The sequence below is a fragment of the Myotis davidii genome, unplaced genomic scaffold, assembly GCF_000327345.1.
Source record: "Myotis davidii unplaced genomic scaffold, ASM32734v1 scaffold963, whole genome shotgun sequence".
Lineage (NCBI taxonomy): Eukaryota > Metazoa > Chordata > Mammalia > Chiroptera > Vespertilionidae > Myotis > Myotis davidii.
Window position 1 is genome coordinate 301811 of NW_006294116.1, and position 16486 is coordinate 318296.

The 16486-nt window shown below is 38.4% G+C and overlaps 1 protein-coding gene across 1 annotated transcript in view; it reads right to left on the bottom strand.

Annotated features, from left to right (window-relative positions):
* Window positions 1-16486, bottom strand: part of FAM13A (family with sequence similarity 13 member A) — a 250927-nt gene that overhangs the window by 60493 nt on the left and 173948 nt on the right. Inside the window, exons 9-11 of the mRNA XM_006768190.2 lie at window positions 11857-11898; window positions 8434-8613; window positions 439-625 (exon numbers count right to left, since the gene is read on the bottom strand). Coding sequence (XP_006768253.1) covers window positions 439-625; window positions 8434-8613; window positions 11857-11898 — 409 coding nt within the window. The remainder of the gene's footprint in view (window positions 1-438; window positions 626-8433; window positions 8614-11856; window positions 11899-16486) is intronic.

The following is a 16486-nucleotide window of genomic DNA, read 5'->3' on the forward strand; positions in this document are numbered from 1 at the left end:
CTTTAAGTTCATTCATTAAAGCTTGTTTTTGTTGTTTTTTTTAAAGCTTGTTTTTTACATATTCATATAGACAAGAACAAATAGAATGTGGAAAACAAGAACAAATGCAAATTACTGACAATTCTGTCCCCAAAATAAAAGTTAAAAATGCTCAAAAGAATGACAAGTCAGATCAATTTGAATAATATGGAACTCAAGTTCGTTCTCTCTCTGGTTCCTTTGGCAGAATATAATCCTTCCCAGCCTTTTATATTTATAAAAATGAAATACAAGTGTGTATAGCAGGTAGCTCTAAGGTCTCTTTCAGAATTCATAATTTATAATTTTGTAAAACTCAAGATTGAAATTATTATTCATTTTTTACAAAGCAAGGAAAAGAAATATGATATTTCCTAATTGGTCGCAAGTAAAAGTCTTATAAAATTATTATTCACTTACCACAAGATAATCTTGATTTTCATTGAGATCAGAAAGTTTGGAACTGGATTTCTGGCGTTTAGGTTTGCTCCTTTCTCCTATATAGCCAGAAGTATTTTCATGTAAATTTTCCACTTCCTGAGCATTCAAAATACAATCATCAAGGTTGCTGAGCCCAGAAGGAATATTTTCTTTGTTGATGAGTCCCCTAGAATTGAAAGAAAATTATCTTAGTTGTATCTCAAAAGGTAAAAGGGGCATTTTAATGACACTGCCACTGCCTCACACAGGAGTCAGAAGAGTGCCTAGAAATTGCAGTTTGCGTTTATGATCAAAATCTGAGTAAAGTGCCACTACTGAAACCTCTTGGTGCCAAATAAATCACATTAAAAGAGAAATTACTCCTAGAGGCAATTGGCAAGAGCTGTGTTTCTAGCAAATGAACAACTTTTGTATTTGTACCAAAAGTAATTTGTATTCAAACAGTAAGATTAGTGTAAGCCAGGAGTCCTCAAACTACGGCCCCGCGGGCCACATGCAAATACAAATACTGTATTTGTTCCCGTTTTGTTTTTTTACTTCAAAATAAGATATGTGCAGTGTGCATAGGAATTTGTTCATAGTTTTTTTTTTAACTATAGTCCAGCCCTCCAACGGTCTTGAGGGACAGTGAACTGGCCCCCTGTTTAAAAAGTTTGAAGACCCCTGGTGTAAGCTAACAAAATAATTCTGCCCCCCTCCCATATATATGTGTATATACACACACACACCTTACACATTGATACATTGTATGAAAAAAATCTGAAAAGGAAATATGTGTTTCTCTAGAATGGGACATGATGATTTTCCCAAATGATAAAGACATTTTAGGGTAGTAAAAATGCATTAATATATAAATCTGACCATGTTAGATAATCTTGGTAGAAACAGCACAATAAAAACTATGGAATACAAATCATTTAAAAAAATGTATCTTTATTGTTGGAAATATACAGATGTCCTCTCCCCCTCCCCTTGACCTCCTCTAACCTGCTCCTGGCCCTACCCAGGCCTTTACAGCACTATTGTCTGTATCTGTGGGCTATGCATATATGCATATAAATTCTTTGGTTAATCTCTTCCCCCACCACCTTTCCCTCTGATATTTGTCAGTCTATTGCATGCTTCCATGTCTCTGGATCTATTTTGTTTGTCAGTTTATTTTGTTTATTAGCTTACACATACGAGTTGAGATCCTGTGATACTTGTCTTTCTCTGGTTGGCTTATTTCCTTAGCATAATACTCTCTAGGTCCCCCCATACTGTCTCAAAGGGTAAGAGGTCCTTCTTTTTTTACAGCTGCATAGTATTCCATTATGTAAATGTACCACAGCTTTTTATGCACTCATCTACTGAGGAGCACTTTGGCTGGAGTACAAATCATTTTTAATTAAAATATAAATTTATTACTTCCCAGTGCAAGGAATTCCAGAATGTATTGGAGGTCCTTCATGACTTAGCTGTAGATGTATATACGAATGTCATAATTACAGAATTTAATTCATTTCATGTTCTTGAAATGGTTTTAAGAATTTCAAACATTCCCTTTCAAGAGGTTTTCACAAAATTAAATTACTTAGCAAAATGTTTGTCTTTTATCACATCACAAAACAAATTAAACCATTCATGTAGCACCATGCCTTGGTAAGGTACAAATGAATGAGCTTTTACTCTTCTTCATGGTATGACCCTAAAAGTACCTCCCTAAACACCTAAAGCTACATTTTAAAATAAATGAGCTTTAAAGAATAAAAATACATGGCCATATTTTACTATCAGTTTGTATCCCAAAATGAAAGATAATATTAAATATTTATTCTGCAAGCTAAATTCATATTGGCTTAGATGGGATATAATGGAACAAAATTATGAATTAATATAATCATAACATTTTCAAAGTTATACTATCTTTGGTGATTTTTAACACTCCATATTTAATTTATTCTTATTTTATACTTTTCATGTAAAAATGTATAGATTTAGTAAAATTATATAAAAGTTATGTGCAACCTTTATAGGAAAAATCCTAATATAAAATATTTGAAGACATCAGGAAAAGCTGGTAGTGAAAGGAGTTTCGAGACGGGAAAGGCAGTTTTAGGAAAGGGTCCATGGGAGAGGCGCCAGATTGTTTATAAGAATGTTACAAGAGAAGGGGAAGAAGAGGAGGTACCGATGGGCTTTGAAACTTTGGAACTGATACCTTGTAGGAATAAGGAGGACAGTGGACAATTAGGAAAGCACGGGGGACATAAAATAAGGAAGGGGCCAATTAGGAAATGGGATGAACAAAGAGCTTCCAGCATTTATAAACCCGTAGACAAAGAGACTCAGAAGATTGGGTTTTCCCATTTTAGAGTGGGGCAGGTTTTCCCCATTTGGGGACCCCTCCCCATTAAAATCTTTTAGTCCACGAATTTTATTCTTCCAACGTCGTAGGACAAGTACCCACAATGAGAGTCCAAGCTCGCCATTCGCGTATCAATAGGGACTAACATGCCAGCACATACACTTATACTAACATTCTTCAAGGCTCCCCTCCCACGCACTGAGAGCAGTGGGTGGCTGGGTGAGTTTGTTCTGAAGTTCAAAACTGTTCATTGTACCAATATATTGTCTTCTTGTCATTCTTTTTTTAAATCCTCACCTGAGGATATTTTCCCATTGATTTTTAGAAAGAGTGGAAGAGGGAAAGATTGAGAGAAATACCGATGTGAGAGAAACACACCCTTAACTGGAATTGAACCCAGCACCCTTGGGTGGGTCCACTGAGCCAAACCGGCTGGGGATCTTCTTGTCATTCTTAATGCTTTCCCTAAACTCCTGGGATAAACATCCAAATATAAATTTTTAATGGGGGTGGGGATGTTTTAAAACTGTTATCCACTAACTAAACTACATCCCCCAAATTCCTATGTTGAGACCCTAATCCCCACTGGGGCTGTATTTGGAGATAGGGTCCTTTAGGAGGTAATTAAGGTTACATGAGGTCGCAAAGGTGGGGGCTTAATCAGAACAGGTGTCCTCAGAAGAAGGGGGAGAAGCGCCAGGACAGCACCCACACAGAGGGAAGTCTATGTGAGGACACAGTGAGAAGGCCCGTCTGCAAGTCATGGAGAGAGGTCTCACCCAAAACCAACCCTGTCAGCACCGGATCTCGGACTTCCAGACTCTCAGAACTGTGAGAAAACAACTATCCACATAAATACATGAAAATCTGATTGTGGTGCCTTAACCGGTTTGGCTCAGTAGATAGAGCCTCGGCCTGCGGACTGAAGGGTCCCAGGTTCAATTCCATTCAAGGGCATGTACTTTGGTTGCGGGCACATCCCCAGTAGGAGGCAGCTGATGGATGTTTCTCTCTCATTGATGTTTCTAACTCTCTATCCCTCTCCCTTCTTCTCTGTAAAATCAATAAAATATATTTCTAAAAAAAATCTGATTGTGCAGTTGTGCTCACGTGGAAATCCTGCTCTCCTCCAGGGAAAGTCTTTGCTGTCGTGAATCAATGCCTCTCCCCACAGGACCTGTATGAGTGTGAGGAGCACCGGTGCACAACTCCTTCCGGCCACACTGGGACAGGTTTCAATCATACTTGACATCACTTACCTTTGACTTGAATTAGATCTCTGTGGTCTCTCACTTTCACTATCTAGATCTTATTTCTTGTTTTTGTTTTTTGTTCAGAGTTTCCTCCTCACCCTCATGCACACATTTAATGTACTAGCAATACTGAGCATATTACTCCCCTAATATAACATGATTTTTAATTTACAGTAGGAATTTAATATTTATATAATAAAACTTTTATAGTCATTTGTGTTTTAGAAGATTAAAACCAATTTCTTTTAAGTAATGCTTTGCTTTCAAAAATATTTGTTATGAAATTTTCAAACATATAGAAAAATAAACCATTGCATTGAACTTCCATATACCCATCAGAAAGATTCAACATTTCCATGCATCCAGCAGATGGTAAGTTTGTAAACTGTACTCTTTCACATAATACATATTTTGCTTAAGTTTTGGTACTTATATTGTAGCAAATAGTAATATAAGCCTAATAATATTTCTGTATAAATTTAGATGAATAAGAAATCATGTGCACTACAATGAAGTATTTATTATCTTGCTTATTTCAAAAATTTGCCATGACGACAGAACCTGGCTGGAGAACCTGGCTAGGCTGCTGATCAATTGAAATAATAATAAAAAAAAATTGCCATGATGATTTTAGTACAGACTTTATTGACTCTTTAATCTCATCTCAAAATATGGTCACCATTGGTTTCAAGATATTATATTTTATGAAAATTTTTTTTTGTGTGTGAGATTTTTTGGGTGTGTTCTGTTTTAAGGATTAAAAACATTAAAAAAAATTTTTTAAATTAATTTCAGAGAGGAAGGGAGAGGGAGAGAGAGATAGAAACATCAATGATGAGAGAGAATCATTGATCAGCTGCCTCCTGCATGTCTGCTACTGGGGATCAAGTCTGCAACCTGGGCATGTGCCCTGAGCAGGAATTAAACCGTGACCTCCTGGTTCAGAGGTTGACACTCAACCAGTGAGCCACGCTGGCTGGGCAAGAGATTTAAAAAAATATATATGGTTGCAGCTCTAAATTCTTAGAGGCAAAATAATAGTCAATAAAATTTCTATTTTTCAAAACATTTTTAACCATTCCATAGGGCTAATAGTTTTGAATAGAATATAGAGTAAAATCTAGTTTAATCTTCCCTTATTTTTCAAGCAAAGCCTGATGAAAATATTAGATATATGAATCAATTACACATAAGCGTCTATTGAGAAAAACATACTATCCTATAGAAGGGTAATATGCAAATCGACTGAATGGTGGAACGACCAGTTGCTATGAAGCGCACTGACCACAAGGGGGCAGATGCTCAATGCAGGAGCTGCCCCCTGGTGGTTAGTGCGCTCCCCCTGCAGGGGCTCCACTCAGCCAAAAGACAGGCTGACAGTTGGCGAATGCAGCAGCAGTGGCGGGAGCCTCTCCTGCCTCTGCGGCAGCGCTAAGGATGTCCGACTGATGGCTTAGGCCATCAGGCCATCAGTCGGACATCCCCTGAGGGCTCCCAGGCTGTGAGAGGGCGCAGGCTGGGCTGAGGGACACTCCCTCCTCAAGTGCATGAATGTTGTGTACTAGGCCTCTAGTAAGCTATAATAATGATTCTCAACCTCCTCACAATTGATGCCATATTGAATATATCTCCTGGGGACATGTGCGAGAACCTTCATGGGGAAAAGATCTAGGCATGAGAGGTAAGGGCCTTGCTTTCCAAATATCTGGAGAGCTCAGAGAAGTGGTTCAGGATAGGCTGGGAGTTGAAGGACTATCAAGACATGAGAATGACCAGGGTCAGCTTAGGAGAGGGCCTCAAGACTAGGAGGATAGGAAGAGGGCTTCTGAGTGCCCAGACCACATACTAACTAAAAAAAAAAAAAAAAAAAGAGTAAGGTGAAACTGTAAGTTACTCAGCTATATATAGTTTGCACCCAGGATTCTATCACTCAATTCACAGCTGTGGTTTGACCACGAGTGACTAGATTTGAATGGTGAAAGGGATACCAGAGAAGGAAAATTAAGGGAAAGGCTAAAGTTTCATGGGTGTTTAGATGATTAGTTAGGCTCTCTCTACTATTCTCCATCTCCTTTAGCTCCCCAGATGTGAATAGTAAAATATAATCAAGATAACTCATAGAAATATCCCGGTCTTGGGAAACTATATGTAAAATCTGCAGGAGAGGTTACCATCCTATATAATACTAGAGGTCTGGTGCATGAAATTTGTGCATGGGGTGGGGTGGGGGTGGGGGGTGTCCCTCAGCCCGGCCTGCACCCTCTCACAATCCAGGACTCCTTGGGGGATATCCAACTGCAGGTTTAGGACATCCCTAAACCGGCAGTCAGACATCCCTCTCTCAATCTGGGACCACTGGCTCCTAACCGCTCGCCTGCCTGCCTACCTGATTGCCCCTAACTACGCTGCCTGCCTGCCTGATCACCCCTAACCGCCTCTGCCTCAGCTCCACTGCTGTGGCTTTGTCTGGAGGAACGTCTGGAATGACGTCTGGAAGATCATTCATCTGTCTAATTAGCATTTTACACTTTAATTATTATAGAAAAGCCTAGTATGTAAATCAACCAAACAGCAGAACGACTGGTGGAATGACCAGTCACTATGATACACACTGACCACCAAGGAGCAGACACTCAATGCAGGAGCTGCCCCCAGCCCGCAGGTCCCAGGCCAGCCAAGGAGGGTGCCAGTGGGCCCCACCCCTGCCCCTAATTGCCCCACCAGTTGCCCCACAGATAAGCCCTGATTGCTGGCCAAGTCTAGGGACCCTACCCATGCAAGAATTTCATGCACTGGGCCTCTATTGTGCTTCATATTTCTCTCCTGTTTCTGACCTAACCCCCTTGTGTTTCTCCTGCCCGCTGCCAGTGACCCACTATCACCACTATCACCATGGGTCTCTGTTCTCTCTGCCCACCTCACTACCACTTCCAACCTCTGCTTGCTTTCCCTCTGTCCAAACAAGAGGGTGGGTGAAAAGCAGCATGCTGTGACACACTAAGGATATTTTAAAAATGAGAAGTGTTGCTGCAAACTATCTGGAAAAAAACAAGGCAGAGGATAAGAACAGTATTAAATGAATATTTCCTACTTGCTATATAACACAACATAAGCAGTTCACAAACTGATCATATTCCTAAACACTTCCTATAGAGCTTAGTCGGTAGCTAACTTTAAATGCAAGTATCTCCGGTATCATAATTTTTCTATTCTCTAAAGGGAATACTACAGTACCGCCCCCCCCCATAAGCTCGAATAAAGGCTTTTTTAAAAAAAGTGATTAGCTAAAATTTCTGTGGTATTATTTCACAATATATATAAATCAAACCATCATGCTTTATGCTTATCTTGTCATGTATGTCAGTTATTACTCAATAAAAATGGAAAATAAGTGCTGTTTATGTCACCTGGAAAGTCAGTGGGTTACACCACTGACATTGTTTTATTCTCAAGTTACAGTTGTTAACATAGCCTTCAAGTGATGTGCAGCATGGGATTTACTGATACTATTTATCTTCTGTGTCTTTCTTTAAGTAAAAAGACTTTTTTTTCTTTTATTAATGAATATTTTGATGGAACTTATGAGTCCAGGTAAGAAAGAATGATGGGAACTAGGGTTTAGTTTAGTCTTGGACATTTAATAATGGGTTCAAAACATAATTTTATAGAGCCCAAGTGCTATAGTAGATAAAAATATTAAACCTTTTGGGAAAATATATCAATATAGTCAGTTATATGCAAATTTATTTTATTTGACAATTTAAATCATGATTATTCAATGATTGTTCATTGGTATTTATCAAACCTATTAATGGAGAATAAAGTTCCTTGTAATACTATTCTTGAAATTCATGATGTGGGAATGCCTTAAAATTAGTCATTATAATAATAAAAACTTCAAGTTTAGACTTATGCTCAACCTTATACTAAAACATAATCAACTGTCAGAGTATGAGAAAGATATTCTAGTATTTAATTAGGTCAACATAGTAGAAAAAATTGTTGGTTCATAAGGTAATCTAGCAGCCAACTGAACATCTAACAAGAAAACACCACATCTGGACAGGCAAATAGCAATTTACTCCTCCAATTCTTCAGAATCCCTTAAAGTAAGATATTTGCGAGGAAACCATGAAATGTATTAGATAGAGGTGGCTTCCTACAACATATCAAACATGGAGACTACACTGAAATGTTTATTCAACCACCTCTAAATTCCCAAATGTTAGCTAAGTTTAGAAGGGTCAAAACAAAAACTTCTTAAAGTTTTAACGTAAATACTGAAATGGGAATGACTATGACACAGCGACTAATTCAGGTGTTTATTTTTAAAAGAACAGAAAACACAAACAAGAATCAGCAATGCCAACTCACACGTCTCTGCCATGTCGAACCTCATCCTGCTCCTTGGACTGGCGGCGGCGCTGCCTGGCGGATGCGGTGGAAGGGGCTAGGGATGTTCCAGATTCTGAGTCCTCTGAGCTTTGGGCACCAGAGCTACTAACATCAAAAAGATGCTGCTCCACAGCTGACCGGATAGTTCTTTCTAAGAGTCTGGTAAAAAAAAAGAAAGAAAGAAAAGAAAAAAAATAAGAATACAGAGTGATTCAAGCAATCAAGTTTATCAATAGTTGCCTTTATAAATATGTGCCCAGCCCAGCTGGTGTGGCATGTGGCTCAGTGGCTGAGTCTGGACCTATGAACCAGGAGGTTATGGTTTGATTCCCAGTCAGGGCACATGCCCGGGTTTCAGGCTCCATCCCTGGTGTGGGGTGTGCAGGAGGCAGCCGATCAACGATTCTCTCTCATCATTGATTCTAACTCCCTCTCCCTCTACCTTCCTCCTCTCTGAAATCAATTTTAAAAAAAAAGGATAAATTCCATCAATTTGATAACTGTGTCTCTCCTTTTTATGAGTTCAGGATTCCTGAAATGCTCACAGCAAGTCTAGCAACAGAGGCATTCAGGAAATAAGGGTCATTTAATATAAGACAGAATGAGGAAAGATTTTTTTCCTCATAGAATAATAATGGACCTATTCTTACACAGGTGAGTTTCTTCCAGATTTCATACCAGTTTTGCAGAGGAGGAGAATATGATTTACAAAACAAAACTGGCACAAATAATTTTATGTGTATTATTTATTTGAAATTCCTTTAAGGTAAAATTATATAGGGAGCAATGCTATCAAAAAAAGAATATCTCACCATGACAATTATTACTCATAACAGAACAGCGAAATCTGTCTGAATCTCTAATCAATTATGACATATATAATTGAAGCTGTATTCATACAAACACCCCAGTATAACTGAAGATCGAATAGATTTCTTTTGTTCAACCTGAGAAAAATAGTGAAGCCCAGGGGCTGAAAAGAGCTCATGATAAGATAAGGTATCATTTTTAAAGCTACATAATCTTTGAATGTGTCTAAACTTTTCATCATCACACTAATTCTGAGTAAGCTGACATTAAAAATTCTAAACTTATGCTCCTCAAAACATGTTTTTCTTCACCTGAAAAAAGAATCACATCCAAACTCATCAAACTGTACACATTACACATGTGTAGTTTGGATATCAATGATATCTCAATAAAGCTGTTAAAATTTTTAAAAAGAACCATATATATATTTTTTGAATGTTCAGATTGAGACATACATTCATTCTAATGGATTTTGAAAACTTTACATTCATTCTAATAAAATGGATTTTAAGAATTTTAGATTTTCCAAGTATCCTATATAATAAAGACGTAATATGCAAATTGACTATCACACCCTTGCACAAGATGGGTGCCCCCAGGTGGGCACAAGATGGCCTGCAGGGGAGGGCAGTTGTGGGCAATCAGGCCAGCAGGGGAGGGCAGTTGGGGGTGACCAGGCCAGCAGGGGAGGGCAGTTGGGGGTGACCAGGCTGGCAGGGGAGTGGTTAGGGGGCAATCAGGCAGGCAGGCAGGCAGGTGAGCGGTTGGGAGCCAACAGTCTTGGATTGTGAGAAGGATGTCTGACTGCCTGTAGGATTGGGCCTAAACCGGCAGTCAGATTTCCCCTAAGGGGTCCCTGGATTGGAGAGGGTGCAGGATGGGCTGAGGGACTACTCCCCAGTGCACAGATTTCATGCACCTGGCCTCTAGTAATTTTATAATAGTCTCATAGAAATTTCTTTAATACTATTTGAAGACAATGAGCAAGTATAGTCTAATTTGGGCATCAGAATTTTTATATTTAGAACTCCACTTCCCAATGATTCAAGATTACCTAATAGCAGTACATAGGAATGTGAGTACATTAATATAGGGTGTCCCAGAAAAATGAATACACACACTTTGAATAATTATAAAGGTTTATCAAAATACATTTCATTTTCAAAATTGAGTGATCATCTGTTAAAGTGTGTATACAGTTTTTTGGGACACCCTGAATATACATATAGACCAACCCCACACCTTTCCAAACTATACAAGACATACAAAAAAGTAAAGGTTATCAGGAAACAAAAAGGCAAGAAAATGTCAATTTTAGGATAATTCTGGAATCTCTTTAGACTTCACAAAGGTAAGAGAGGTTAATCCTGCCCTTTGATTTAATTGCCCTCTTACCTAACAAAAAAGAAAAAAAATCCAAATTCATCCTATTAAATCTAAATTCATACCAATTAATACTTCTAATTCTTCTCTCTCCCTCCTTATCACATCACATCTTCCTCCACCTGATCCCTGCTGATGGAAGATGCTCCAAAAAGGCCCACCCATGTGCCAGCAAGGAAGAAAGAGGTGGGTGCAATGGAAAATCTTTGGGCAAGGGACTATTTACAAATATTTAGTGATTAACATATGCCAGGCATCTTTCCAGGTGTTAGGAATACAGCCACGAATATGACAGAATATATATATATATATATTCCATCTGTCTATGAGGTAATACAGATAATAAATAGATCATGAAATTTCAAATAGTGATGAGTCTTCTTCAATAGAGGACAGGGTTGGAGAGTGACTATGGGTCGTCAGGGATGACTTCTTGAATAAGGTGACATTTGAACAAAGAGGTGAATGATAAGAAGTGCATGGCCAGGCTGAGGAACAGCCAGTGCAAGGGCTCTGAGGCAGCTATATGCTTGGTCCATTCCAGAAACAGAAGGTCATGTGCTTGAAGCATAATGAACAATGTAGCTGGACATGTAGGCAAGGGCAGATAACAGGAGTTTAGATTTCAGTTAAATGCAATTGGTAGCCTTAGGAGGAAAAAGACATGCGGTGGGCAAAATTAACAGGGCACTGCTGCTGTCCTGTGGAAAAGGACGTGTTTTCACTAATTTGCTTTATTTTCTATGTCCCTAGGAGGCTGATCCCAGGGCTCGTTTGGCATTACACACCTAACACTGTGCTTGGCATATTGCAGGCCCGCAATAAATGTAGGCTGACTAAAATTAACGAAGGAAGAAGTAAAGGCATGGTTAATATCTTAACCTTTACTGGCATCCACTGTTGCAAGATACCTCTCAAAGCAAACTGATTGCTTTGCAAATATTGACTTGACGTTATTTAGACTGAAATAAATATAAATCTCATTCGTTGTCATGGTAGAGCTGTCTCTAGTCACATATCCACACAGAAGCTCAAATAGGAACACTTGTTACTCAGTGCTCCTCTGTGTAGTTTTCAAAATCATTTGCTTGCTTATTGTATTAATCTTCCAATACTATCCCACATTAGAATTTCCTTTTTTCCTGTTTAATAAGAGGTAAGTGGGGTGGGGTGGGGTGAGTGGGGGAGCACCCAATTCCAGTAACTTACTCTCCTGTGGTTGAAACGCTGCTGACTTGGGATACACGGGCACTGTGGAAAGAAGCAAAGAGAAAATCAGGTTAGATGGAGGACCAGAGACTGGGAAGCAAACATCCGAAGGGGATCTCAGGCTTAAAGTGTCAGCAAGGCCCTGAGTGACCCTCGCATGATGTTTCACCATCTCTCGATGGATGCTGATTTTTACTTGTTTCTAAATTAGAGATGGCCCTGGGTATTTATTCCTGAAGTGTTCTGTTGTTTTTTTTTTCCCCTCTCTCCATTTTAAAGATGTCCATGATAAGACAATTTCACAAGTGACTTTGAAAACTCTCTCACCCTACTGCCATGGTCTTAGTCCATGGTCTTTTTATCCCCCCGCTCCTACCCCCGTCCAGCCTTTCCACTACCAACTCTACCCATTCTCCGCTCTCCCCAGCCCAAATCTGTCCCTTCCTTGCCCACCTCTTCCAGACCTGAAGACAGAAGCATCTTTCTAAAACTGCTCTGGACATGCAGAGAGCAGCAGGCACCCTAGGGAATAGAGGACAAGGAACCAACATTGTTTTCCACAAGCCTATTTCTAAACCATTTTTCTAAGCCACCTTTCCTTCCTAAATTCCTCAAGATAGATAATACATCAAGCTTTATAATGTTTCCCCTGATTTACAGCTCTTTGGTTGAACATTTCTCAACTTCATCTCCTTTCCTATTTTCTCTAAAGCCTTAAGTCCTTTAAAAGTATTAAAAAGAGGTAACGTAAAATGGGATGGTGGTTATAGAACACTATTTGATTAGCACCCTTCCTCACTTCGCCCTCTTGCCTGCACTCTGTTCACATAACCACAGTGAGGGGTGAGGCTGGCACCTATTTTAACCGTATCAATATCAACACATTCACATTCTGCCTTCTAGGGTTTAGTCAGCTTCTAAATCAACATTCGAAAGTATCAATGCTTAAAAAAAAAAGATTAGAATAAATATTTAGTGCATGTCAAACTACAGTTTTGTCTAATAGATCTCTTCTCTCCCATTTTCTTCCTTCTTTGTAGAAGACACCAAAGAAAATAAAAGGTGTTAATGACCAATATTGGTGGTTGCCTTTCAAGTACTCCAAACATGCTAATTTCTACGGTATAATTTTCAACTTATGAACATGCTGCTTTGGAAACATCTTTTGAGGTTTTCTTCCATGTACGTGTATATCTCATCTCCTGCAACTCACTCTAAGTGCCTCATGATATTCCTCATTTTCTTTCATTAGACTCCCTACCACCACCACCACCATCACACCCAGCATAGAACTCATGATCTCAGAGGTGATCAACAGACACCCACTCTAGCTGTAGAGAATTTCCTTTGGTTAAAGCTGCAGCTCTTCGCCATGGCCACAGACCATAATCAAATCCCAGAAAATCCACCTAAAATAATCTACTGTGCACATGGGAAGCTGATGAGAAGAATCTTAATTAATAAATGAGTCAATGAACAAACACACAAATAAAAACATCCTAACACTTAATGAGTATTTACTGTTTCAGACACTGTGCTAAGTAGTTTTACAAGGATTTCTGCATTTTTTCTTTACAGTAACCCTATGAGGTATGTTCTATTGTTTTCTTTTTTATATTTTCAGATGAAGAGGTTAGAAAGGTTAAGTAATTTGCCCACAGTCATAAGCTAAGAAGTAAATTATTTGGGATTTGAACCAAGAGAATTGTTAGCTCAGAGTCTGAGCTCTTAATCACTACACTAGACTTTTAATCACTCAATTACCAGGAGAGAAACTCACCAGAGTCGTCTTTGCATATGGAGCCCTGCATTTAGGTATTTTACTTTGCTTTTCATCACAACCATTCCTCCTCTGCCTCACAATGCCTGTTATTCACTGTGGCTCCCAGGTTATATAACCAGCAACAAATCCTTTGCTCGTCTGTCCTTAACTGGAACAGACAGTTCCTGCTTTTGATGCTTTGTGGCTTATCCTCTGTAAATTCAACACTATACAATTAACTCCTGTACTCCATTTCTCAATGTAGTTATGCAACCTTGGCTTTGGGAGCAGGGACCAATGTAAATAATGACTGGGGGTAGCCAGGAGAGGAAAAAAGCATGTAGATCTGATAGATCAGTGGTTCTCAACCTTGGCTGCACATTAGAATCACCTGGGAATCTTTTTAAAATCCTGATTTCTGGGCCTCATCCTCCGGAAATTCTGTTTCTTTGTTATGGGGTGGGGCCACAACATTAGCAACAAAGAAACAGAATTTCTGGAGGATGAGGCCCAGAAATCAGGATTTTAAAAAGGTTCCCAGGTGATTCTAATGTGCAGCCAAGGTTGAGGGCCACTGGTCTAAGTGTTTCTCAAACACTAATGTGCATCAGAATCACCTGGGATCTCGTTCATACAGATTTGGGCTCAGTAGGTCCAGGTGTGGGGGAGGGAAAGCCAAGATTCCGCATTTCTAACAAATTCCCCCATGATTCTGATGCTGTTGATTTATGGAACACACTGATTAGCAAGGTCTAATGCTTGCAACTAAAAATTCTTCAAAATTTCAATTCCTTAGATACCACAATAGCTATTTTTAAACATTCTAACCTAAGTAATGAAGGTATGGTTTGGAAACCTTATGCTAAGCTGAGTGAATAAAAGGCAACACATAAAATTCCCCTCACAGCTTTATGAAAACTACCTGAACCATCTAAATAAGTCTCAAAAAGCTTTTATCAGCCCAGCCAGTATGGCTCAGTGGTTGAGTGTCACCTATGAACCAGGAGGTTCCGGTTTGATTCAGTCAAGGGCACATGCCTGGGTTGTGGCCTAGATCACCAATAGGGGGCGTGCAGAAGACAGCTGGTCAATGATTCTCTCTCATCATTGATGTTTCTATCTCTCTCTGCCCCTCTCCCTTCCTCTCTGAAATCAATAATAATATAAATTTAAAAAATTGTTTAAAGCCTTCATCAGAATGCAAAAATAAATGAATAAATCAATAATAAAACCAAATAATTAAATCATTCATTTTTACTAGTATATCAATATTAGTCAAATTTATGAAAGCTTATATTTGATTACTTCTTTAATAGTCTTTTGGAGTTTTTGCATACTTAATGTGCCCATAATTTTATATTTTTCTAATAGAATTTCTCTAAAGGAAGTATTCTGAGAACATTTTCCATTGGGAATCGGAAAAGAGAAGTTCTAGTCTTAGTTCTGCAGTTAAATAGCTTAAATCAAACTACTGGTTAGCTTGGCTGCACTGGATTGGTTTCTTCATACAGAAAATGTAAGGCTTGGCTACTGGTCTCTGAGGTTTTCTTTCAGCTTGAAAAGTTTATTGCCCTAACATCTAAATCATTACAAAAGGGGTACCAAAATGGCTTTGGTTAGGGATACCAAAATTGTAAATAGTATTTACAATTACTTCTCCCTCCATAGTTCCTGTTTAACAATTCACAGAAATGGGGTCTACTTCCATAGCTACAACTAGCTTCTGGAGGTAATTCTAAAACATTGACAAAAAAGTGATAAGCAAATTAGCTACACGAAAGGTAGAGGCTTCCTTCATCTACATGCATGTAGCTTGCTTTTTATCCTCTGCAATCAGCTAAGAATAATTTTTTTCAGAGCTCTCCACTCATTTGCTAAAAAAAGTTCTTACTTATGCAATATTAAACATTTAAATATGGAAGAGTTCATTTCCTCGTGTTGATAAAGCAAGTATTCAAAACTGGAAGAAATAAGCTTATGTGCAGGCTTCAGCATTATGATCAATTTCATTACCCAAGCCTGCTGTAAGTGATGCAACTGAATTTTCTATTGCTATGATCATTTAAAATAGATTCTAAGCCTACCCTGAAATATATTTTATGAAATATACTTAGTCTTTATCTCTATTAGCAAAACCCAAACTGTATTTCTGTAAGCCGATTATACTCAGCAATACTAGTATATAAAATTTGCATGTGATAAAATGCACAGATGCCTGCTGACAAGTGATTCTTTAAAATTAGATCTCTTGACTTGAAATAAAGACATTTGCATATAAAAAGAAAGAAGTTTCAAATCTACTGAAACCAAACATAAAACAGCATGTGTTCTTTTTTTCTATATTTACCCTTTTCTGTGTGTATAAAACCCTACCTTTAATAAAAAACTGTTTTAATAGGAACCATTAGGTCTAACAGAATTATCCTTTTTCTCTAGAAAATAGTATTTACAAGTACTCAATTTTATCTATCTATTTATTTATTTTCATTTTTTAAAATTCTCATCCAAGGACATGTTTTTCATTGATTATAGAGAGAGAGGATGGGAGAGGGAGAGAGAGAGAAAGAGAAACATTGATTGGTTGCCTCCCACATGAATCCTGACTGGGGATGGAACCTGAAACCTGGGTATGTGCCCTGACTGGGAATCAAACCCATGGCCCTTCAGTGCACAGGACCACACTCCAACCAACTGAGACACACTGGCCAGGGCTTATGCGGTTTTTTTAATAAGCAAGAACTTAAAATACAATTAATTTGATTAAGCTTCAGGATAAAGACCATGTAATTAATCATCAAAATGGCATACAACTCTTAATTTGCCTATTTAACAGAATACAGTATTTTTAATATCATTTTAAAAATATAT